Source organism: Cheilinus undulatus, linkage group 21, assembly GCF_018320785.1.
Source record: "Cheilinus undulatus linkage group 21, ASM1832078v1, whole genome shotgun sequence".
Classification (NCBI taxonomy): Eukaryota; Metazoa; Chordata; class Actinopteri; order Labriformes; family Labridae; genus Cheilinus; species Cheilinus undulatus.
Window position 1 is genome coordinate 4,646,645 of NC_054885.1, and position 26,166 is coordinate 4,672,810.

At 39.9% G+C, this 26,166-nt stretch overlaps 1 protein-coding gene across 1 annotated transcript; it reads right to left on the bottom strand.

Moving 5' to 3' along the window:
• Positions 1–537: 537 nt before the first annotated feature.
• rtbdn (retbindin) lies at positions 538–25,931 on the bottom strand. The gene is made up of 6 exons (XM_041816939.1): positions 25,719–25,931; positions 21,315–21,487; positions 17,789–17,888; positions 15,258–15,386; positions 13,860–13,956; positions 538–5,285 (listed from the first exon to the last, which is right to left on the bottom strand). The coding sequence occupies exons 2-6, from the start codon at positions 21,475–21,477 to the stop codon at positions 4,947–4,949; spliced, it is 828 nt and encodes a 275-aa protein (XP_041672873.1). The 5' UTR covers positions 21,478–21,487; positions 25,719–25,931; the 3' UTR covers positions 538–4,946.
• Between the last annotated feature and the right edge of the window lie 235 nt (positions 25,932–26,166).

Here is a 26,166-nt window from a genome sequence, read left to right on the forward strand (position 1 = left end):
CATCTTTAGAGCGGAGCCTTCTCTGCCAGGTAAAACTGAAGATCCATTTTGCAATAAAATGGTAAAATGTACTCAAGAGTGTTCCTGACTCAACAAGAATTAACAGGGCTATTTGCATGCGTTAGATTTGGTGTGCTGTAAGCTTTTGACTCGATCTCAGGTGGGCGTTGGGTGAAAAAAGTTTGAAAACCACTGTAATACACCGTACGTTTGTTTTTGTTTTGATTGAGAGCCCCCTGGTGGCAGACTTTACATTCGGAGTGTGGTCAGAAGAACGAGAGTCTGAGGACAGCTTTTAGAAATGTCGTCTTTATTTTAAATGTAAAGCACAGAAACACCAAAATCAGCAAAGTTACCACAAACCAGACGATTTCCTTTTATACAAAACATTTAAGTCTAACGGAGCCTGACTGCTGGAACACACAACATACTGTAGTTATAAAAGAAACACAGAACTTTAACAGATACAAGACTGAATAATGGAAACATCATCATCTGATGACTCTTTAAATATATTTTCCTATCCCAAGTCTACTTTTATTCCTCCATCGTTTCCTTTACGTTTAGAAAGCCTAGGTTACATTCATATTTTAATCACTATTTCCATTAGAAAGTGTACGACAGCATCACAACAGTACCCAATGGTCGACTACTGCACAGATTAAAGTCGGTGTCTATGAGGAGTAGCAGGCTAGTTTAAGTGCTGTTGCAGGTACATAATAGGAACAATACTGCCATGAATACTCTGCTGGATAATCAGGTTTGACTCAATACTGTAGGAGTCCATACATCTTTGTCACAACACTGGTGATTCGTTTGAGTCAAACAGAACTTTTATACAGGTCACGTTTAATAAAATTATGATACCATGTTCTAAAATAGCAGAATTACTTTTGCTTTAATGATCTATGGAGTTAAAAAGTACAGAAGCTTTCAAAAAGACTTAAGTCGTAACTTTTTAAAGGCTTTTTTAGGGGCTTTTATGCCTTTACTGGAAAGACAGGACAGTGGAGAGAGTCGAAAACTAGGAATAAAGAGCAGGAGTGGACCACTATCAGTTCTATTTCAACCAAAAGTTAACACCCCTAAAGAGTCTAAGAATAATTTCACATGCTGCATGATTGTTTCGTACTATGCCCAAGTGCAATCTCCCCCCCGATGGTCTTCTTTCACATCATCTCATGCTCCTCATGCTCAGGCTTGTGCATGTGATGCATGCGGAAATGCATGCATGGTTTGCAAATCTGCAAAAAGAGGAAAGAGGAAGCAGCTCATGCAGCTGCTCACGCTTAGATTTGTCTGTGCTCCGTGCAGACAAGGCAGTCCATCCTGCAGGCTACTAAAGATGTTTTCATTATTTTTAAGATGCCAAGGATGCCCTCCTTCCTACTTCTGCATGTACTGTGTAGCTCAGACAATAAAATGAGGCAATGCTGCACAGATACGATGGTTTTATAACACTCCTCACTGATTAGTACCCCATACTTGAGCACAGTTGCATTCATAATCCCCCCTACTGTGCCTGAGACAGAACCATACAAGTGTCCCAGACTTGGGCCCAATACCTTTGCTCAGTTAGGAAACACTCAGAATAAATAAATCTGAGGAAGTAGATTTGCAGAATTTCAAAAATATTAGAAGCATAAAACAACATTCTACAGGCTTTTAATAAGTAAAAAATTCTGCCTATAAAACAAGCATGATTTTGCTTAAGCCTCATTAAATTGAATGTATTTTCTTAGGTAGTTTGTCTGCCACAATTCAAGACATTTAACAAGTAAATTTGTTCTTGAAATCAGACAAATCCACTCACTAAGATTAAAGTTTTTGCAGGGTAGGTCTCTAATGTGAAACCACTCTTAGTTGCACAAAATTCCAGCAATGTTGGATGCAACTTCAACAGCGTGCAGGACTTTTCCTGCAATTAATGGAATTTAAAATCAAGAAATCACCCAACATTTGGTGCCTAGGGCAGCTCTTTTTCCCACTGTGATACTGATACAAGCAGAGGTTTTTATACGACAGAGTTTTACTAGTATCATAGCTAAGAGTCAGACTCTGGTATTAAAACCTTATACCAGATATGCAATTAAAAAAAGGAAAACTATCCTCTTTACGGCTTGCAATTCAATGCTTGTGCATCAAATGTGAAAAATGACATGACATGTCACTTAGGTCAGAGCCCTTGCAGAAACGAGGATATTTACCTTAAATATTGTTAGAAATAAAGGGGGAATTCTTATATTTTTCAACCTGGATCCTCTTTTGTGTTTGTAAATGACGGGTAGATTGTAAACAGCGTCAGACTTGCTGTGCTGCATCACAGCTGTAAAGACTAGGATGTATTCCTTTGGGGCAATTACAGGTGAAAAGTAAAGTTCATAAAAGTGCATGTTTTTACGGCGTACAGGCTCAGATTGTTGTTAGTGTTGAACAGCGCTGCAGTGGAATCCTACAATAATTAGCCAATAGTTAACTCCTACTAAAGTTTTCATAGCTTTGAAGTTTTGTTCAATTTTTACTTTTTGTTTGCACATTTCAGTTTTAAATGCTGGTTTGTTAGATTCACTACTTTCTTTGTTTTTTCTTTGTCAGACTGAAGAACCGAAACAGTGAGAAAATGTTTGTAAAATATGTACAAATACAAAATATGAACAAATGTGTAAAAAGCAGAGCTAAAAACCTTACAATAGATAAAAATCCACTCAAATACTCAGCAAACATGAAATAAATTGACAACAATGAAATAACAGACATTTTCTCTACAATTTTATTAGATTTTATTAAGTTTCTGTAAACACAAAGTACAGTTTCAGTTAATGTTTGTTGTAAAGCCTTGTTTTATTGTTGTTTGAGTTCTCAAAGATGTTTTTGGCGATCTAGTTTTATTACTTTTTTAGCTTTTATTAACAATAAAAACCTAAACTCAGAGATGAGCACACGTTCAGTTATCCCTTTATTATTCCCATTAAGCTTTTCATTTATTTTATTTTAAGAATTTTTTTCCTTTATTTGATAGACTAGCTGAAGAGACCACAGCGCCAAGACCAGGAATAATTCCTGCTACCGGTACGTCTGGTTGCAGGATCTATTCTATGAGAGCCATCTCCACCCAGCATTCAGTCTTCTCTTAATTTCTAACATGCATGTTAACTTCTGTTCATTTAAGTCTCTTTTAATGGCAGTTACAAAGTAAGAAAGCGTGCAACCTCATGTAACAGCCAAAAATGCTCCTCTTAGCCCCAGAAACTCTTATTTTGAAAAGCTGCTTCACCTACATAAGGCTGCATACTTTCAGACTGAATCAAGAAAAGTTTCTATTATTTATTATGATTGGAGATCTGTGAATCTTTATGGATGTGACGTGTTGGATCTTGTGAGGCTTTTCCATTAAATTTGAGCGGCTTGGCTTGACTTGGCATGGCAGCCCAGCGCAGCAGGGGATTTGCTTTTTCACCACAACCGAGCTTGGAGATTCTGTCTGATGCAGCAGGACCGTTTTGTTGGAGTGGTATGAACAGGAGAGGACAGATCTTCTAATGAGCTTTTAGTGACTCTTAGTAGGATGTCAAAAAAAGATGCCCACATCTCTGGTGGGTGCAAAAAGGAACAAGAATAAAGAAGGTCTGCACACCAGGAAACTGCTGTTGAAGGATTATTTAGTGATGTTTCAGGCCAACATGCTCAAACGATTTTTTTTTTTTTAAGGTTTATTTTGTGCCTTTATTTGATAGAGGAGGACGGGGGATAGAGTTGGAAACAGAGACGAGAGCGAGGGAGAGACATGCGGTGAAGGGCCTCAGGCCGGATTCGAACCCGGGCCGTCCGCATACATGGGGCGCACCTTAAACCACTCGTCCACCTGCGCCCCATGCTCAGACGATCCTGAAGAAGACTTGTTAAACTGTAAGGTTGCGTGCTGCTAAATAAATCCTTTAATGTGACTTTTCTGGTTTTCAGACCTTATTGCTTTTGTTCGTCAGTGGTCTGACGGGTGCTTAGATTGTGGCTTCTGAGTTGTTGGACCTTTAAATGCTCACAGTTTTAAGAATCTGAACTTTCTTGTTGTGCATGGCGTGATATTTAAACACAGCAGTTTTTTTTTTTGCTAACGAGAATTAAACACACTGATGACCCAGTGGCTGATCGCTGGACTTTATAAAGTTTTTAACACTAACATTAATGCTTATTTCTGTTAATGTTGAGCAGATTAAAGCCCTGTTCACACTTGCACAAGCTCCTGAAAATTCCCTGGGTGATCTGCACGCAGACAGCAAATTTCCTTGCACGCTTCCTAATTTTTCCCTCCCTCATCTGCAGACTGAAGGGCGAACTGCAGGAAAACTTCCTGAGGGACAAGTGTGAATGAGCATGCCCTGATGTCAGGGCTGCATGTGAGAATAAAGCTTTAGAGGAAGGAGGCAGAGGTCAAATATAGATAGATATATAACTGAATGATGGTCGACACCGAACGGATCTCCTAACATCGAACTACAGCTGCTCTGTTCACGAACATGATTCCTAATAAAGTTAACTAACAGATCAGCTGTTATTGGTTATATTTTGATGAAGCGTGCCCACCTCTGTGTCTAAACATAAGGAGACAGTGTGATGGAAGTCTGATATTCGAAGCTAAAGCAACCAAATGCAAGCCTTTAGAACTAACGGATTATTTACAAACCCTAACATATAGTTTATAACAGACTCCAGGATGAAAAACACAAGAATCCCCCTGTAAGATTTGACTCAGTTTGCCTTAAAAGTTTAATTTTGTAAGTTTGGTCTGTAAAAGTTCAGATAACTCACCAGATTTAATGCAGAATGTGATGATAATGAAAGCAGGAGATCGGTTTGTGGTCTAAGGTTAGTTAGAGGATCAAACTCCAGATAAGTTCTGCATTAGGATCTAAACAAGAACCCCTAAACGTTCTATCTATGCCTCCTCCCTACAGGCCGCTCCCGCTCCCCTCCACGTCTTCCACCTCGATGGAGCGTTTACGCAGCACTGAGTTCCCCTTCCTGATGCTCCGGGTTGGCAGGGGCAGCTTGGTCTGGCAGGGGGCGCGGTACTGTGGCAGGCCGCTCTTGGTGGTGTCCAGCTCCTCGGGGTCATCCTGCTGGGCCCTCAGGGCGGCGATCACGTCTTTGTCTGAGGGGCTCAGGGTCAGGCAGCCGCAGGGACGGCTGCCGCCGCCCTCCGCTCCGGAGTCCTCGGTCTCGTCCTCCACGGTCATGAAGGCGTCCCCCCACAGGCTCTCGCAGAGGTCCCTGCCGTGCTGGTACATCTAAACATAGAAATGAACACAAAATCTATAAGAGGAGTTGTTTTCCTCCTTTGGGGAGAAGATAGAGGTAAGCTGCATCTCATCTTCTTAAATCTACCTGAAGTATCAAAAAGAAACTGCCACAGACTCAAAGAAACCACTTTAAGTCTTTATGCACAAAAAGATGGATCTCAAAAAGATCAGTTTCTCCATCATCACCTCTGGTACAAGGTAATCTCCTTTTATCAAGGCAGGCTGATTTATGAAGTACCTTTCAGCAGCAAGAAAGGAGCTTACAGAAACTTCAAAGCATCAGGAAAAGGAAGGAAAATCACATTAAAAGAGAGAACATTCAAACAGAATTTAATCAAACCATAAAAATCACACAGAAGAAAATAAAACAGGGTATTTTTGAGCTGGTCTTGTGATTCAAACCAAAATAACTGTGCAGTAAAATATTTATTCTGAATGTGCAGAGCTGGAAGTGTTGCTGCTTAGATTAAGCCTCTTGGTGTTGTGCATTGCATTATTTCACTTGGCCAGCAGGGGGCGACATTTCCCCTCCATGGCTGCAGCAGCTGAAGCCTGTGAGAGCATGGAGGTTTTTCCAAGCCAGCAGGTTTAATTTGATGCACAACACTGACCCGCTTTGAGATTATGTTCCCCTTGCAAGAACTGATCTACACTATGTGGACGAAAGTATTTGGCCATATCTGCTAATGGTGTATCCAGGCATTTCAATCAGACCTGTTGCCATGCAGTCTCGATTTGCAAACATAAGTGATCCCAAATGGATCGTTCTGAAGAGCTTCAAGCGTAGTTCTGTAATGGATGCCACCTTTGCAATGAGACAGTTGGTGAAATGTCATCCCTGCCGGATATTCCACAGTCAAGTGTAAGTGATATTATTAGAAAGAGGAAGAGTTTAGGAACAACAGCAACTCAGCCACAGAGCAGAAGACCATGTAAAATCACCAGCTGCAGCAATGCTACAGTAACAAAAGTTTAGTGCTGCTTAAAGTATCATGTGATTGATGATTTAAACATTTAATGTGATCATTTCTTCCCTTAATCACATCCTGATAAATGCATAAACACTGACCACCTTGGTACAGAAATATTGAAAATAAAATGTTAAAGTAGTCAGTGTTCAGCACAGCTGCTTACTGAATCTACCAACCACACCATCAGAGTTTAATGTTGGTGTAAATATGTTGTACTTTCCCACACTGGTTTGCAGTAGTATTGAACTAGTTTCACTGTATTGCTCTTATTTTTTCCTGCAACATTCATCAAGTGCATCCCATGTTTGCTTGTAAACATCCACTGGAATAATTGATTTTGGCCTCTGAGGGCAGTGCTGGCCTTGAAAACAAACACCCTCTGCCAGGTGTTTAGAAGCAGCCTGCAGGCACCTGGCAGCTGCTCTCCAACGCAGCTTCTGTCTGCTTTTGTAACGCTCCTCACCTCCTCTGCACAAAAACCCCGAGAGCAAATGATCAGACATGACGGCCTTGGAGAGCTCAGGCTGATATCTGAACGGCTTTGCCTGCTTAAAGGTACAACATGTGGAATTTTACCTCTGAAATGCCTACACCGATGAACCTGTTTTGGCACCTTTTTTTTGAATAAGGCTTTTTGCCTTTATTAGATAGGACAGCTGAAGAGAGGCAGGTAGAATGCACCAAACATGTGCTGAGACCAGAAACCAATCCCCCACAACTAGTGCATTGAAGACTATAACCTCAGTATATAGAGCCTGCTCTACCAACTGAGCTAAACTAGTGTCTGACATCATCTTTGAAAGATCATGATTTCTGCATGTCAAAATCCCTCTGTTTCTGCTGTTTCTGTGTCTGTGGCTTTAAATGTTACGGAGCTGTCTGACTCCGCCCCTCTCAGGAAATGGATGTGGCTCTCCTGATCCTCCTCTCAGGATCAGGAGAGGAGGGCGGATCCTTTTTCCAAGCTGGGAGGGCCAACGTGAGGGGGGGCTAACTCCCCACATGACATCATGAGGGGAAAATCTGAGAACGGCTTGTTTCAGCACACATTTTCTGAAAGTTGGAGAGTGGGGTGGATTTTCAGAGCCTGCTGGTGGTGCAGTTCTCAAACTCTCTGTTTAGGTAGGATGAATTTCTGTCACAGAGAAGATTTGAGAGTTTAAAACTAACCTCACTGGTCGTCTTTATTTCTATCTGACAGTAGATTCATCACAGCGCTCATTATTTATGAAGTAGGAAAACTCCAAATCCTGCTGACACAAGCGTTCTGTTTCCTGGAGCATGAAAAACGACACTCCTCTCTAATAAGAAACGTTGGCGGATTAAAGGAAATACTGCACAACGCTGCAAAAAAACAAATCAGCATTCAGTGTTTAAGCTGTTTAACTGTAAAAGCACCGACACATACACACTTAGACATAGTTGGCAAAGCTAATTAGTGAAGTTTCAAACTCACATGTGTTAAAGCTCCCATTCTGCCTCTGTTGACAGCCTCATACACTCTCATTAAGATGTGCTGCCAAGTCACCGCTCTGTCTCCCTCTATAGCTGGCTTTGTCCCTGACTTCACTTCCACTTTATCTCCCCGATGCTTCTCTTCCTCTCTTGTTTATTGCTGCCCTCTTTGTTTGTTTATCTCCTCTTCTTCTCTTTTTCATCACCTCTCCACCCCCCCACAACAGCGTCTGCTTCCTTTCATCCTCCTGTCTGTTGGGGGATTAAAAACTGAGTCACACCGGGCGCTTGCAGAGGAAAAAGCTGTAATATATTTACCGTGTTCAGAGGACAAAGAGGATTTCTCTCCACTGCACACTGTATACCCTCCGTCTGACACTCGGGTGTTATCTCTCCCACCATATAATACACACAAGGGCCTAAACACACCTACACACACACATCTCTGTCCTTCCCCGGGCGGGCGGGCAGACAGGGTTAGCTGCCAACGCTAATTCAGAACAATCATAAGTGGCTTTAGACGACACGGTGAGATCGAATAAGTGAGACGGTGAAATTTCCTGGGGCTCTATCCTTCACGTCCTTATCTTTTCTATTTCTGCCTTCCTCTGTCCCAAACCTCACGACATTTCACCTGGAGTGAAGAGGAGCACAAAGAGAGAGGGCTTTAACCACTGAGCTGTTTAGGAGCAAAAAATTTAGAGGAAGATTTTTCTTTTTCCACTGTGAGAGTTACAAGAGTTCCTGAAGTTGATTAGAGAGATAGCAGCATGAAACATTCGTATTGTGACTCCCAAAATAATCACTGGGAATGCACAGTATGACTGGCATGATATTGGAATATAATAATGGATATAAAACCCCTATTCCAAAAAAGTTTGGGCGCTAGGCAAAATGTAGTTATAAAACAGAATGCAATGACTTTAATATCTCATAAACCCACAATTTTTTCACAATAGAACAAAAACAACATATCAGATAATGAAGCTGACACATTTCATGAAAATATTAGCTATTTTTAGTTTGATGGCAGCAACACATCTCAAAAAAGTAGGGACAAGGCAACTAAAATGCTGGAAAAGTAAGAGTTGCTAATGAAAAACCGGCTAATGAAAGAAGCATTTTGCAACTACATAGGTTAAGTAGCATAACTGGGTATAAAAGGAGCATTTTAGAGAGGTAGAGTCTCTCAGAGGTAAAGATGGGCAGACATTAACCATTCTGCAACAAATAAATGGATATTGCAATTCATGTTGGATGCACATGATCTTGGGGCCCTTAGGGGCCACTGCATTAAAAACAGTCATGATTCTGTGCTGGAAGTCAGTGCATGGGCTGAGGAATAAGGATGCACAATTTGGGAAATTGCGATTTTTTTTTCCCACAATATTGCGATTGTGATTCGATACGCGATTATTTCTTTCTTTTATTCCTAAACAAGGGCTGAACGATTCTTTAAAAAAATCCCATGCTGAGGCATGCAGCTGGCCTAGCGGTCATGTGTGCAGGTGGCCCAGGTTTGAATCCGGCCTGTTGCCCTTTGCTGCATGTCTCTCCTCACTCTTGTCCCATTTCTGACTCTATCCACCATCCTCCTCTGTTGAATAAAGGCACCAAAAAGTCCAAAATAAATCTAAAAAAAAAAAATATATATATATATATATATCATATTCTGATGATTTTGACTCTCATAGGATATAAATTGTTGCATTGAAGGGTTTTTGTCATACTTATATTTAATAATTTAAATAATTTTGTAGACTATTCTAAAAAAATGGCACTTAAATGATTGCATGATATGTAATGCATAACATCTCTGATGCAAAAAAAGTTTTAAACTATTATAACACAAATTTTCGGTCATAGAAATATTGCACCTTCTGTGATTTGAAAATTTCAGCTGGCCATATTGCAAGTTAATCTAATTTTCAATTAACTGCCCAGCCCTACTCAGGAACACTTGGCCATGCCATCCACAAATCAAAGTTAAATCTGGATCATGCAAAGAAGAAGCCAAATGTGAACAGGATCTAGAAACACCACTGCCTTCTCTGGGCCATAGTTCATTTAAAATGGACTGAGGAAACATGGAAAACTGTTCTGTGGTCAGAGGAATCACAATTTTTTTTTTTTTAACCACAGACCAGGGATCATCCAGCTTGTTCTCCTGGCTCAGCTCTAAAGCCTGCATCTCTGATGGTATGGGGTTGCATTAGTGCCTATGGCGTGGGCAGCTCTAACATCTGGAAAGGAACTATCAATGCTGGAAAGTAGAGAGAGGTTTTAAAGCAACATATGCTCCCAACCAGACAACGTCTCTTTCAGGGAAGGCCTAGACTATTTCAGCAAGATAATGCTAAACCACATACCACATCCATCACAACACCATGGCTTCACAAAAGTAGTGTCTGGGTCCTGAACTGGTCTGTCTGCAGTCCAGACCTTTCACCAGTAGAAAACATTTTGAGCCTCATAACAGGAAAAATCTGGCACGAAGACCCAGCTGGAATCCTACAACAGACAAAAATGGGACAGCATTCCTCTCCCAAAAAATCCAGCAACAGGTCTCCTCACTTCCCAGATGTTTACAGACTGATGTTAAAAGAAGAGGTGGTACTATGCAATGGTAAACATGGCCGCCCCGTCCCTACTTTTGTGAGATGTGTTGCTGCAATCGGATTCAAAATGAGCTAATGTTTTTCAAGAAATGGTAAATGTCTCAGTTTTAACATCTGATATGTTGTTTATGTTCTACTGTGGATAAAATCTGGGTTTACAAGATGATTTCATGAAAGCCAGAATCTTAACTGTAATTAAAACTTGAGTAATCTATAAGATTTAATCAGATAACATTTCACAAGACCCCGTTCTTCTTCCTCAGATTATCGACCACCATATCTGACTCACAGGTGCTTCTCTTAATGTGTTTTATACTAAAAGTATCTGCCTCTACATTCACAGCGTCTCTGTTCTGATAAAACACCGTTCTAACAAAACCCCGGAGCAGAAAGAGTGTCTCTCCTGGATAAATAAGACCTTGGCTGCTAAATAATGTTACCAAAGAGGACAAAGAGAGAGAGAGAGAGCGAGAGGGAGAGCCGCAGGGATTTCTGCATGCAGTGGGTGAATGTCTCTGCCTATGTGTGCCTTTAAATGCATTAGCTCGTCTCTATGCAAATTGATGTCTACTGCAGAGAGCATTTACAAACCCTGACTGTATTAGAGTATTTATTCCAAACAAAGTCATGCCAACATTTGGTATTCACACATCAGGGGAACTTTTCAGGGTTTTTAAAGACTTTAATGAGTTTTTTTTTCTACTGAACTGTCTTCTATGTTTGTAAAGCCTAAAAATCATGCAGTTACAGCAGTTTTAATGGGAATTTTTCCTTTTTTTTCACTCTCAATGCAGCCCACAAAAATGCAGTAAGGTTACACCATAAAGCTGCTCGAAAACAAAAAGCATCCTTTGCAGCTGTGACCTCCAAAATCATTTCTAGAGGCAGATCTTTGTTTTTAGTCTCTCTAACATGGACGTGAAGAAAGCAGTGAGTCATTTCTGTATTCGTGACTTGTTCAAATACTCTCTGATTTAAAAGCTACTTAAATTTACTGGAGCTCATGTTGGGTCATTAGCAGTGCCTGAAATGAAAGCTGGACTAAACAAGCACACAAAGCACTAACGTTTACAGAAACAATGACACAAAAATTCAGTTTGTCGGATGCATTAGAATAATCTATCAGATCTACAGACAAGAAACAGAAAACGAAAACAGGAAAGACAGGCAGATATTTAGATGGATGAAGAGATGGGAGACGAGAAGGACGAAAATAAAGATGAGTGGACTGAAACAGTGAAGTTATGATGTTTGGATCAACAGAAACAATGTTAATCTGAAATGTAAGCTTTGCACAAACATTAAGAAAACGTGTGTATGGTAGATTATTTCTTTGCTGTAACAATGCCTCTTGGAAATAAATCTTATCTCGTTGGAGAGCCTGTTTATTACCTCTGCTAAGGAGGTTACGTCTCACAATTCGAACGTTTAGCAGCGACGGCTCGTAGATTTCGATGACAACGGCTGAGGATTGAAATTAACTGTAGAATTTCACTGAAAATTGGCACTAAATGTGATGTATTTTCCCCCAAAAATAGAAATAATAAGAGATAAAAAAGCTTGTGTCTTTAGTGGCAAAATAGTGTACATTTTTTGTGTAATGTAACTTGTTTTTGCTTAAAGATGATGGTCTCATATCTTGTAACCCTCAGAGTTACTCTGTTTTAAATCCTCAACAGTTTCTTACAGATTTGGTTAAAACCAATAAACAAAAAAGTATTAAATAAAGTTTTTATATGTGTTCCTCTGCTCCTCTCATTCGTCCGTCATGTTTGAGAGCAGCAACCGCTATGCACGATTGTAAATATTGCTGGGCTAGAGACCATCGGTTGCTCACCACTTTTCAAAATGCATTGTGGGATAGAATGAGTGCACTATATAGTGAATAACAATACTCACTCAGAATTTGGACACTACTACAAAATGGCGTATTCACTATATAGTGCACTATAAAGTGAATAGGGAGTGATTTCGGACACAGGCATTGTTTTTTATCACACTGCCTCCACCAAAAGATGTTACTTTATTGGTCCAGCAATCAGCATGGTGTTACCACGTCCTCTCCTCACTTTGACCTTATAATCCAGCTGCTGGACTCATCACTGAACATAACATTCCTCTACATGTTCAGGTTCCAGTGCATGTGTTGCTGACACCAGCATAAACAGTCTGACACTGAAGGGCAGTCATGGCAGCCCTATGAGACTGGAGATTACCTGCATGCAGTCTGTTCTGGATTGTTTGGGCAGAGAGTTGTCATCCTGCAAATCTTTAGTTGACAGCCTATGGTTCCTGAGTGCTGATAGGGTAAGGAAACAGTCTTCTTTGGATGCCCACTGCGGCCTATTACTGACATCTCCCAGTTTGGAGATGGTTCTAGGGCTCACTCCAAATGATGCCGCAACTTGTTTTTTGTGTAACACCAGCTTGAAGGTGCCCAATTTCGCCAGTCCTATCAAGATCACACAAACATGGCATGTCGATTCTTCAGCAGGGCCCATGCTCACAGGTGCTGACAATCAGGTCTGATTCAGGCACCTTCTGAGGGTACCAGAAGCTCAAAACAAGTCAATAGAAACAGCAGAATAAGCTGTTAAAGAGAGAAGATTTGACTAATTTTTCATGGGTGCAACCCACATACTCAGCTCTGCTGCTCATCCCACAAATACATGTTCCTTATAAATGTGGCACCATTTAAAAGGGAAATTGACAGGCTTTCCACTGGTATAAGATTTATTGTCAAGAAGCACTGTTACAACAAGGAAATAATCTACCAAACACAAATGTGCCTGTTTAGAACGTCCCATCCACTCATTTTAATTGTCCCAACTTTTTTAGAAATGGCTGAATATCTCTAAAAGTTTGAATGTCATACCTTAGAAAAGTCATGACTAATGTTGTCCTAACTTAGCTGAATATTTGATGTCTGAATGGTTTGAACTGGTTTCATTTTATGGAAGAAGCACACCAGAAAATATAGAGGAAGTGAGAAAGACTTTAGGATAGACAGAAAAAGAATGAAAGGAAAGAGAAGACAAAGATAAGACAGTAGATCAGTATTAGGAGCATAAAAATGAATGAGAATTTAGTGGAGGGTATTTGCATGAAATTAAAAGTAATGTAAGATATTGTAATAAAAATTGAAAAAGAAAGAAATTAGATGATAGATAGATGGATAAATTCGTTCTCTTTCTGAACCATTCTGCTGGTCTCTGTTCACTGGAGCAGGTCAGGCCTTTTCATGCTTCAGACCACAGCACTGCCCTGCACCGTTAACCCTTCACTACCCACTCTGCTAACTTTACACTCCACACTCTCAGTGTTTGACCTCCTTCCTGCACTGACATGGTTCAGATGCTGAGCTTTAAGGTCTGTAAAAAAGGATTTAAACCCAGAAAAGCCAAAGAAGAGATGGGGGAAAAATGTTGGATGGACAATATCGCCTGCTAAGTCAGGATGCTCAAACAAACAAAAGTTATGTGGGCAGTGGATCATAAATGCCCTAGTTCCAGGCCTACCTGCTGGTACTGGACACAGTTTCCAGTGCAGTTTTGTCCTCTGGGGTCTCTGGCCCAGTTACGAGCACATGTCAGGTCCATCCTGCAGGCGTCGAACCTAGAGACACAGATGCAACCTATGAAAATGTGTATTTTTGTGTGAAATAGCCGTTGCACAGCTAGCCTGAATTTTAAAGATGAGCTTAACCAAGTTTTAGAGTTTTGCATTCCAAGCACAAGTTCTTGAGTGTCTGATAAACTAGGGGTTTGATTTCTATCTTTAAATATCCTAAGGGAAGAAAAAGTAGTTCAGAATATTGCATAGAGCAGCCGATATGACTGTAGGATTAATCCTCTTAATTAACTAGTGTTCCCAATCAGTGCAAACATTTTTCCTTTTTTTCCTTTCAGCACACTTTGATTATACTTCGTCAGCGTCTCCCTGCAGCCTTAGTGATGAAAAATAAGAGCACCACTGCTCCTTAAGTCTCATTTCACTTTTAAAAAAAATCACAGACAGCTCAGTGGACAAGTCAGAAGTCAATCTCATCTTGTGATATCAAACATTTACCTTTTACTGTTCCTTTATTTCCTTTTCAATCCATCCAAGTTCTTTTTTCACTGCTTTAGTTCATGCTAACATTTTTGATCAGCCTATAAAAACAGATTTGGTTTTGAACAATACAAAAAAGTAAAAATTACAAAAACAGTTTTGAATGCAAAGTAGTGGAATTTTAAAATGCATTAAAAACTAAAGGAAGCATGAACTGCAGCTAGAAGCTGCTGTTCTGCTGCTGTATCGGTTTGTTTTCTATTATTGGAGGGTGGGGCTGAAGTAGCAGGGAATAACTCCCATAATTCCCTGCAACCTTTACTGTTGACTTTTGCTTTGATTGAGAGCATCTTTGTGCATAATTTCCATCCAGTAAATTAATTTATAATCTTTAAAATGTTTATAACCTAATCCATTTTTTGGAGTTTCTATCAATATCTAACTACCAATACTAATTTCAGGTTATGTAATTCATGGTTTAACTAATAGGCCCACTGAGGCTGTTAAATTTCTATCTAAGTGGTGTTAAAATATCACAGAAGAGTCTTAAACTTATCTTGAACTATCCTGAGGGTGTGCTGGTAAAGAGTCCTATTTGTGTCTAAAATCAGAGATAACACGACTCAAGGCTCTTTCTTATTTCCCCAGGAATCCTCAGAGGTTTCTTTGAACACCATCTCTGGAGTTTTGCTTCCCTACTTTGTAAGAAAACCCTGATTTATGTGACCTTATTACCTGTGACATAGAGCACAGTCTGCTCTTGTTCCACTGGCTGATAATCTCTCTCCTGACACCTCGTACAGACAGACACTCGTTCTGTTTTGGGGTTGTTTTAGTTTGTTTTAGTCGTGTTTTTGCGGCCTCACCAGTCACGGCAGAAGCTGTGGCAGAGCGGGACGGCCTGGATGTAGGAGCGGCGGTGGGGGTGCGGCCAGCGGGCGGCGTCTGGGGAGCAGCGGTAAAAACATGACACGCGCTTCAGGAAGCCTTCACACCTGAAAAAAGAGACGGGGAACAGTCAGGCAAACAAAGTGAACTTTTACTGACCTTAAAGCCTGAGTCAGCTGAAGATGACTCCACAGAGGAGTTAACATTGGTATTTTAATGCAGTTTGATGTCTCTAATCCCCTGTGTGGGTCTCTGAGAAGCTCTTTCCTTGTGCTAATACTTTTTCCGACATCCTTCTCCTGTCCTTTTTTTGCCACTCTGCCCTAATTCTGCTCCAAGGTATCTTGTACTACTCCGGGATTAACCCATTAACACAGAGATAAATCCAGCCTAGACGGTAGTGGCGGGATTAATCAATTAAATCACTTGTTGTTTATATGGTGCCAAACAACAGCTAAAGATACCTTAAGCCACTTTAAACATAGGTCAGATTGTACTTTTTCAGCGTGTTTTTAAAGAGATCCGACATAAATCCTAAATGAGCCACTGCATGGGACAAGTGGCAAGAAAAGACTTCCTTTCAGTGGGAGGAAACTTCTAGAAGAACCTGTTTGTTTGTCGTACCGCCATCCGCTGCACGACGGGGGTCAAGAAGGTAGAATAAACAGATGAATAAACTCGTCATGAACAAAGTAAAGTCACATAATTTTAACCACTGACCAACTGCATTCATGTATTTCACAGATTTTTACATGCATTTTCTTTTTTCATGTTCCTTATGGTGCAGTTTGTACTCTCATTTTGTAATGTAAAGTTCTTTGAATTATCTGATTGTTTCAAGTCTGTAGAGCCCATGAAATTAAGTCCAATCCCAATTCCTTATTGTTAGTTCTAGCTCCCATGAACTGGCCAAAGGTCAAGCCACAGATCTAGGGAAGGCTGCAAAAAATTCTGCTGCTATGAAGGTTCCCTAGAGCAGGGGTTCTCAACCCCTTGGGGGGTTGGGGTCGGGACCCCATTTGGGGTGGCAAGACACTGAGAGGGGGTCCTCCAGATGCCTCTAAGAACATTTTTGAATCACACTGTTCCATTTTACACCAATTTTACCAATTTTAACATATTTTTTCAACTTAAAACCAATTTTTTTGTCAATTTTTAACCCTTTCCACCACTTTCTTCTGCCTGTTTTTGCCACTTTTAAACCAAATCTTGTAACTCTCTGACTATCGTTGGCACTGTTGACACATTATTGCTGCTATTAACCTCTTTTACCACTTTTTAAGCCACATTTTTGCCTGTTTCTGACTATTTTGGCCTCTGCTAACCCTTTTTTGCCAGTTTGTATCAATTTTCATCCTGTTTCACCAAATTTCCACTTATTTTTACCACTTCAACGCCATTTGAGCCACTTTTAAATCTCCTTTTACCACTTGATATGCCCATTTTTGCCAATTTAACCAATTTTTGCCATTTTTTGCTACTTATATCTAATTTTTGGCATTTCTTACCCATTTCTGCTACTTTTAAAATCTAGTTTCACCACCTTTACCAACATTTTTTTGCCATTATTAACCAATTTTAGCTCTTTTTAAAGTATTTTAATTCTGTGCATGGCTGTGTTCAGTCACCTTCAGGTACAGTGGGGGTCCCCGGTCTCTGGCACCCTTATTTTGGGGGTCTCAAGCTGAAAAGGTTGAGAACCGCTGCCCTAGAGTACAGTGGCCTCCTCCAATGGAAGAAGCGTGGCACAGCTAGGACTCTTCCTAGAGCTGGTTACTTGGCCAAACTGAGTAATCAGAGGAGATGGGCCTTAGTAAGAAAGGCGACCATGGTCACTCTGACTGAGCTCCAGAGATCCCATGTGGAGATGTGGTCGCCGTTTGTTCGTGGCGACAGCGCCCCTAGCGGGCAGAGGTTGTAGGTGTTCAGACAGTTTGGTCTGTTTGACCAAGAGAGCGGTGTGAATGTGAACCAAACCAAAGGAAAGTGCAACAATGTTGCCATTCCTGTTCCAAAATGGACCGAGTCCCCCAGACTATCAGGTGTGAAAATGACCCTAGAGTGGACCAGTCTTGACTTGAACCCTATCAAACATCCCTGGAGAGACCTGAGAATGGTTGAGAGATAAAGCTGAGTGTCATCGGCCTAGAAGTGATACAAGAGGTTGTGTTTCTGAGGTGGCATGTAAATGGAGAACAGAACAGGACCTAGAATGGATCCTTGAGGTACCCCACAGGTTAAATTACAGAGAAATAACCTTTTTTCTGCAACCAAAACTGTGAACTCTAGTTTAAAGCAGTAGGAAGCTGATCTTTCCCACTTTGGGACATTTCCATGATTGCATAATGTCACAAGAAAGCTATAAATACAAGCTCAAGTCCATTTACTTTTTAAATACAGAGCCATGAAGTCAATTTAGAATAAAGGATATACACATTATGGATAATGCAGTGTGAAATTAAAAAAGCTGTGATTAAAGGATTTATGTGGTCCAGTCTTTGAGACTTACTCGGTGCTCAGGGGTCCACATTTGTCCCAGGGTTCATTCTTGTTGGTGTCGGTGGGAATGTGAGAGATATCCTGGATGTTTTCATCCGTGCAGCAGCTATCTGTCGGCGGCAAAGACAGAAACACATTCAGTCAGGAGATTACACTCTAAATTTTCATCACAGCTTGACAATACATAGAGTCGGACTCACAAAGACCGGATCCCTGCAGGTGATAGCACCAGAGTGGTGCATCACATCTCATCACTAACTGCCCAGTATCCATCCAGGTCTGATTAACAATGGATTTTATGCTAGTAGCATTCGCACACCTGTAGAGCTGTGCCACTCCGTGCTGGTTAAATGTGCCTAATTGTAGAGGAGCTGTTAGCACCTCCTCTCTGCTGCAGGGCCGAGTGATCATGCTGACAGCATTCACTACAGACTACATATAAAAGACAGGCAGGGAGGAGAGAGGGCGGCTCTTTCTCCACTTAATAATGAAGCTCAGACTCTGCAGATGCAATACCATTTTCAGCATAACAGCTCCAGACAGTCCGAAACCTGCTGCTGCAGTAATTAATTCACTGGCAGCTGAGGCTGGCTGATAGAGAGGGTCCTTTTGTAATCGATGGATCGGCGGGGTGATGCCTGCTCCTGCTCTCTACGTGCTGGAGTGTTGCTGGCTAAGGAGCTGCTCTGAAGGCAAAACCATCACAGTGTGAATATATTTAGATCAGTGTGACTGACACATTTGAGTTGCACCCTCTGCCATCTGTGTATGAATGTGTGAAAGTGACATGTAGCGATAGGAGCTCTGAGCAGGAAAGAAGAGAAAATGTGTAACAAGGGCGCTCATTAGGACATTAATTTACACAGCTGGACTCGCTGACACCTTCATATGTGCCACAGACCCTCACAGCTCAGGTGCAATTTAACACCTTATTAATCCAATTTACACTTTACAGACTGCACTGAATCAGCGGTATCAGATATCTTAAGAGGCCAGCATTTCCATACTTTATGTACAGTGCTTAACAAATGTATTAGACCACCTGTCATATTTGTCTCAGAGACCATCCAGCATCATGAAGTGCTTTAATGCGGACTCTTTCATTTTCAGTGAGCTCTCCACGTTTTACCATTTTGAACAGGAATGAGGAATTTCAAACTGAATTCACCCAAATTTGAGCCGGCTCACTGGGCTTCTCTGAGAAGTCAGAAATGAATCAAGCATAACATTCAACCACTAAAACTCATTTTTCTGTCAGGAATGCAAGTAAATAACTATAATTTTACATTTTAATCAAGAAATGATAATGTGCTTTAGTATTTTTTCAGTTTTTTGTAAATCAGTAAATTTGAAAATTCATGGATAACAACAATAATTATATTTTAGCATTAAAAATATCATTTGAGTTAAAGAGCTTCTACATATTGGTGTATTAACCATTGCAGAAACATAAAAAATGATTTTGGTAATTACAATGCTGTTAATTTAGGGCAGCTGTGGCATAAACCTTACTTTGGTTAGGGTTAGGGTGGTCTCATACATTTTTTAAGCACTGTATGTCTAGCTCTAATGTCTGGAAAATGACTGGTGTTCTTGCATAAAAAGCAACAAATATTTCCTATTCAAACTCATGACCACTTGCATACAAATTACACTAAATTAGGAGGTGTAATTTCCTCTGAAGCAGTCTGGGAGAGACCTGAGCTTTGGTTTGGAATGAATTTTTAATTTTTCCCACATACAGTGCTTATTAAAAGTACTCACCCCCTTGGATGTTTAACCCCTCCTATGATTTTATAAATCAATCATGATCAATATGGTATGGCTTTTTTGACTAAAAAAATAAAAATAACTGTCAAAGTGCAAAGCGAAAACAGATTTGTGTGGATAGGTCTCAATCAGGATTGCACATCTGGACACTGCTATTTTACTCCATACTGCTTGAGCAAAACAGCTTAATCAGAGATGAACAGCCCTCTATAAGTCTTTCCACAAATTCTTTTTTTAGATTGAGGTCTGAGCTTTGACTCAGCCACCCCAGAACATTTTCCTTGCTGTCTTTCACCCATTTCTCTGCAGCTTTCTCTGTATGCTTCGGCTCATTGTCTTGCAGAAACATAAATCTTCAACCAAGCCTGCCAGAGCTGGCTGCCGAGAAGCATCCCCACGGCATGACGCTGCCACCACCGTGCTCCACAGTGGGGATGGTGTGTTTGTGGTGATGTCAAGTGTTTGCTGTCTCATCTGATGGCCTAAAAGCTCCATTTTAGTCTCATCAGACCAAAGAACTTCCTTCCTCTTGACCATGGAGTCTCCCACATGCCTTCTGGAGTCTGAGTTTTCTTCAACAGTGTCTTTCTCTTTGCCACTCTCCCATAAAGCTTTGACTGGTGTCTCTCCCATCTCAGCTGCTGAAGCTTGGAGCTCCTTCAGAGTAGTCATAGGTGTCTTGGTGGCCTCTCTCTCTAGTCTCCTTCTTGCACGCTCACTCTGTTTGTGAGGATGGTCTGATCTAGGCAGATTCACACATGTGCCATATTCCTTCATTTCTTGTTGATGGATTTATCTGAACTCTGGAGGATGTTCAGAGCCTTGGAAATATTTTTGCATCCACCCCCTAACTTATACTTTTCAATAAACTTTTCTCTGACTTGCTTGGAGTGTTCTTTTGCCTTCCTGATGTAATGGAAGCCAGGAATACTGGCTACCAGTGACTTGACCTTCCAGACACAGGTGTCTTTATACTGCAATCACTGAGACACATTCGCTGCACTCAGGTGATCCCCATTTCACTAATTTTAAGACTACTGGCACCACTTGGCTGAACCTCTGTTGATTTAGGGCAGTCACTTTAAGGGGGGGTGAATATTTATGCAGTCACTTTTGGATTACTTTGTAGCCAAATTATAGCTCAGAAGCTAAAGAGGGAGACTGCTTGATAACTTGTATACGTTGAATAACAGTGATTAAAAATAATAAAGTAAAATTAAAAACACTAGAAATGAAACTGGGCAAGCAGTGGGAAAACAGGAAGTGGTGCTCTGTGAAAGTGTGACTTCAGTGTTGATTGCTTATTCCTTGTGACATTAGGTCAATCAGATGCATGAGATGAGGCTGTCAGTTTAAAAAAAACAGACAGATAATCAGCCAAATACAGGAAATCAGCCCAGAGCAGTTTGGACTTCACTGCTAGTAATATATTAACAGATCACTAACATAAAGCTGCCAAAAGCAAAAAACTGGGCAACAGTAGAGAGAAAAACTTGATCTGTATTTAATCAGATTTAGACAAGAATAGATCTTTATTTCCACTGGTATAGAAATGATAAAAATGAAGTTTGGCAGCTCTATGTCAGTGGCAGAATAATATAGGACACACACATGACACACAACACCTGAACATACAGGAACCTGAGAAATAAAACCTAAAAATGCTGCAGTATTGGGCAATGAGAGGTCCTTAAATAGCTCCAAAGTCATGTAAAATGGTTTTCTCACAGTCCTCTGTGAATCAAACCAAAACAACAGTCACTCACTGTCAGCGTACAGCCCACACTCCCTCAGGTGTGGCTCTGGGCTGGGCGTGGCCTTGTGCTTTCCGTCTTGAAGACACACCCCCTCTGAGCTCTGAGCTCCACCAATGAGAGCAGCCGTCAAATATGAGCAGATCAGCAGCAGAAGGTGAAAGGTCACCGCCATGTTTACAGGTCTGAAAAGAGATCAGCACAATGGACAGTTCCAGTGAGTTCCAAATGAAGCTGAGGATGCGGCAATAAACATTTTTTAGAGTTAGTTTTAATCAGGCATTTATTAGTTTAATAGCATTAATCATTCTTTTTAAAACAAACACAAAACTTCCATTTATACATGAATGAGGTGTGAACTATGTATATAAAGTTGTTCCTGCTGTTGATATTTTTAGCTGAACGGTAATACACAATATTTATCTTAACTAATAAACAGAATTATAAACTTTTAATAGTTTCTAGTAAAATCAAACCAAACTAAAACCTGTTGATACAATAGCAACAAAAAAGAAGATGCAGAAAACCAATATTGGAACATTTTTCTATTTAGGTTATCAAAAAATGCAGACAAACTCCTGTACATATGCCACAATTGTATAACATTTTCAAATGATCAATATCTATGATTTAATTTACATTATTGTGATGATTGCTGGTTTAAGAAGGAGCAAAAATGTATTCAGAGTTTCCACCAAAAATACAGAGAACTGTCTTAATTGCACTAAAACGTCGGTGAGATTTGGAAAAGTAGGCGGAACTGGCAAGCACCTTCGCTCCTAACCACATCCACGTCTTCTTTTTCCAAACATTCCAATGTTTTTGCACAATTAATATACAGGAGTTTGACTGCAGTTTGTGATTATTAACAGTAATTGACTTCCCAGTATAGGGTGTCTAGGACTCCTGTTTTTGCAATGGTAGCAGGTATCATTTGATTTCTTCTAGTGATAAAAAATGCTCCTAAATTCAATTAAATAACTGAAAAGACAATTCCCCGTTTAGACCAAACATTTCAAATATATTTCTAGGCCTGACTGCAGTAATCTTTACACAGAGCATTAGGCCTGGGATCATTAATTAAGTAATTTAACATTGCACTCAAAAATGGACGGATAAAGTCAGAAGACATTTGTAATGTTATTCAAATGCCACATAAACTAAATTGATATAAACAATACTGTCTATATCTTGTTTAAAATTCTACTGATACATCTAAAATCCTGACATATTTCCCAGCCCTATGGTGAGTAATGATGTGCGAGTAAGACGTCCTTCTCAGCCTGTTTATCTCTGTATGTGGTGACCCAGTACAGCCAGGGTGAGGCTAATTAGGTGGGACTGAAGCACCGTGCTGAGCAGGATGACATGCGTGGTTGTATGTTTAATCTGACGGGCAGGCGGACCGATGTGTAGCCTACATGTCACGAATTTAAGAAATCTGCCCGACGTCGCAACATGGTCCTAAACAGGTCAGGAGTGAGCCTGACCTCACATAACTAGATTAACATATACACATGTTAGAAAAATCAAGTAGTAGTGAAAATGGCAGAAATACAGGGAGTTTTGGTTCCTTATTTCCAGTTTAAACTTATTTTCATGGCTATCTTTATACTATTAACACTTTACAGCAAATCTGAATGTATAGCTCTTGGTAGGGCTGGCAGATATATCACATTTCAAGATATATCAATATAATTTAAAGATAAATAGAGTAAGACAATATCCTTTCATACATTCAGATTATCTTGAGCCAAGAAAAGCACAATAGATGTCAGGTCTAAAGCTCTGTGGTTTGACTCTAATACGCTTATAAAACTCAAAATGATCAGTTTGAAATATTTGGTCTAAATGGAAATTATCATTGTATTCATTATCATTAGAAGAAAAAATCAAATCATATTGATATGTAGTAATGAAAATAGAAGTCCTAGAAATCCAATATTGAGTGATGTGTTGTTTAGAATGATCAAAAATTGCATGAAAACTCTTGCAGAATGTGTAAATTGCACAAATGTATTGGCAACATTTGGAAAAAAACGAGGCAACTGGTAAGAAGAAAGGGCGAAATTCATTTTAGACTTTTTGATACCACTGATCATTATTAATCTGAATTTCATTATATTAAAACACGTGGTTTTTAAGTGTATAACATTTTTTATAATCTTTTATTTTTTTATTTTTGATATAAATGAACATAAAGCAGATGAGGACGAGGGTAGGTACAATACAATCTCAAAATTATAAAAGTAAACATAAACGACACAACACACAGCGCCTATGAACCTAGTCTGACAATCTGAAATGAAAATAAGGAATTTATTCATTTATGGAAATCCCATTTTTTCCAATATTTCTCTCCTCTTTCCTTTTGGAGATGCAGTGTAGAGGTCATTTTCTCCAAGTGTGTAAAAGTTTGCATTTTTAACAACTTAAAAACAAAAAATCATCACATATTGGGCGTCTGTGACTTCAAATTTAAGTTGCTGTGGTATGGAACAAGTTACAGTATATTTTGATTTTTACTAGAATTATTAAGTTTATGGTTCTGGTATTGTGACTGTTGTACCAGGTTTTTTTGGCCAAAGGAAAAAAAACATATAGAGATTATATTTTTACTCTAAATTGTCCAGCCGTAGTTCATAGTCAAGGAGTTGATTTGTGCTATCCCTAAGCTTTAAAAACAAAATAAGGTTTAAACATCGAGTATTACAGCGTTTAACCCCTTAGAAAATATCTTTTTGTACTTTTGGTTATTTTATTAAAATAAATGCTCTGGTAGCTGCAAGTTCAAGCAGTTTTAAAACCCAGGAAAAGGAGAACTGACAGAATAACTTTGTTTCTGTCATTCTTCTAACCTTTTTATGTGATATCTATTCTTCTGTTGTTTTGTGATTCATTATACGAGTTTCTTTCTGCATCTCTGTGTCATTAAAAATCAGGGAAACCTCAACGTCCTTCTCAGAATAAAGGTTTGAATTGATATGGGAATAATCCTTCATAAACCCTGTGTAGTGTTGATATTAGGTTTACTGCCTCTGTCCTAAGGGTGAAAAAGACTGATCTCTGCAGCTAAATCAGATTTAAAGCCCCAAATCTTTCTTTGCATTAACAAACAACTTATCATTCATCACAAACCTGGTTGATATTTGAGTTTTCTCTCTTTACAGTGCAGAATCACTGCCCTTAATCACCAGAAACCACTCCTTTTTCTACAGGCATCATTGTAGTCATATATTTATCAGAGCAAATATTTTTATACCTAAATACCAGTGACAGCCAGAGCCTGAGGTATTTCAGTTTTCTGTCCATCCGTCTGTTCGAGTTGTTGAAAGGATTTTCTTAAACTTCACACTTACGTCCGCTATGACTCAAGGATGAAGTGATTAGATTTTGGAGGTCAGAGGTCAAGGTCATGGGGTCTTACGTTTATCCCTTGCTTGTGACAGGAACATCTCAGGGATATAAGACGTCTACAAATAAACTAAACTTTCACTCCACACCCTGCAGAGACATTTAAGTGTAAGGTGGTTGTCTTCTATGGAGGGTTTATTGTTGGTATTATACTGCTTAAGTTACTGCAATGGTATTTTTGTAAGAGATAGTCATACAGATTTAAAACGTCACAGAAATGTGCATGAACTGCCATAAATGCATTTTTTTAAAGGGAACGGTCAAGTTAAGAGCAGAAGTGCTGCTGAGTCCTCATAGTGCCCGTACAGGTGCTCAATTCATGTTGTTTAGAGGTGTTTGCATGAGTAAAAAAAGAAGTTAAATCCAAAATATATGATTAAAAAAATCAAACTTCTTCATAAAAAAGCAATGCAAGGCACACTGTAGGTTCTGTATTTGATCAAAATGCCTTTTTTTCACTTTTCTAAACACATTTTGTTCATGCAACCTCCCCATCACAAGATGAATTGAAGTTTTTCACAAAGAATAGGGATATTGTGAATAAATCTTTAATGCAAAATGAGGATTTCAACTAAAACCACTCATTTTCTCTCCTACCTACATTGTGAATAAACAACATGAGATAAAAATGAAAAAGAAGAGCGACAAAAGTGAAGAACACTGACTGAGGCGGGGCGTTTTTGACCTTAAAATAAGACAAGAGTTAAAATGCATTAAATTCAGAGTTGTCAGATTAACCTTGAGGATAAATTGCCAAAAAAAAAACCATCTTCCCCCCCTTATGGAGTGTGGTGATGCTCATTAGTGAGTTTTCACTGACCTCCAGGCACTTCAGAGTATTTTTGTCATTGGCTGTAGCAGCTGTGCCACAATATTTTATAATACAGCCCAAATAACAGTTCAGATTTACTGATATATCCTTAATAATGTAGCATCCTAACAGAGCATATCATTCTTAATCTTTGTGGTAAAATCAGTCCAGGATCATTGTGTATTTCCTACCTGTCGGTGGGTTAAAGATGCTCAGTGTGGATTAGTTTCCTCTCTTTTTAAAGCTCTCCTGTAGCTGAGTCTCTCCTCCGTCTCTCTGGTGTTGTGCTGTAAATCCAGCGGCTCCTCTCGTTGCTCCTACGTCCTCCTCTCTCTCTCTCTCTCTCTCTCTCTGCGTGCTGCGCTGTGATCCCTGTAACCGCCGCTCGACACTCTGTCACCGGTTTATATGAAGGACATCTCGGTCCTTTCCACCAGGCAGCTCACCCCCTCCCTCTGCCCCACGCTGGGAAGTCCTCCCTCTCTCTCTCTCTCTCTCTCTCTCTCTCTCTCCTGCACACAAACACACACGCTGAAAAGACTCCCTCCTTGTTAATCTCCCGTGAGATGTTTACCAAATCCTCCTTGCTGACAGCCTTCCATCCCCGTTAATCAAAACAACACTGAAGCACAGAAAAGA

Excerpts from the sequence above, each read along its gene's own strand:
- rtbdn (XM_041816939.1), bottom strand. The coding sequence starts at position 21,477 with ATGGCGGTGACCTTTCACCTTCTGCTGCTGATCTGCTCATATTTGACG. Across the intron at positions 17,889-21,314 it reads GTGTGGGCTGTACGCTGACA|ATAGCTGCTGCACGGATGAA; the intron begins GTGAGTGACTGT and ends TGCCGCCGACAG. Across the intron at positions 5,286-13,859 it reads ACTGTGTCCAGTACCAGCAG|ATGTACCAGCACGGCAGGGA; the intron begins GTAGGCCTGGAA and ends TTCTATGTTTAG.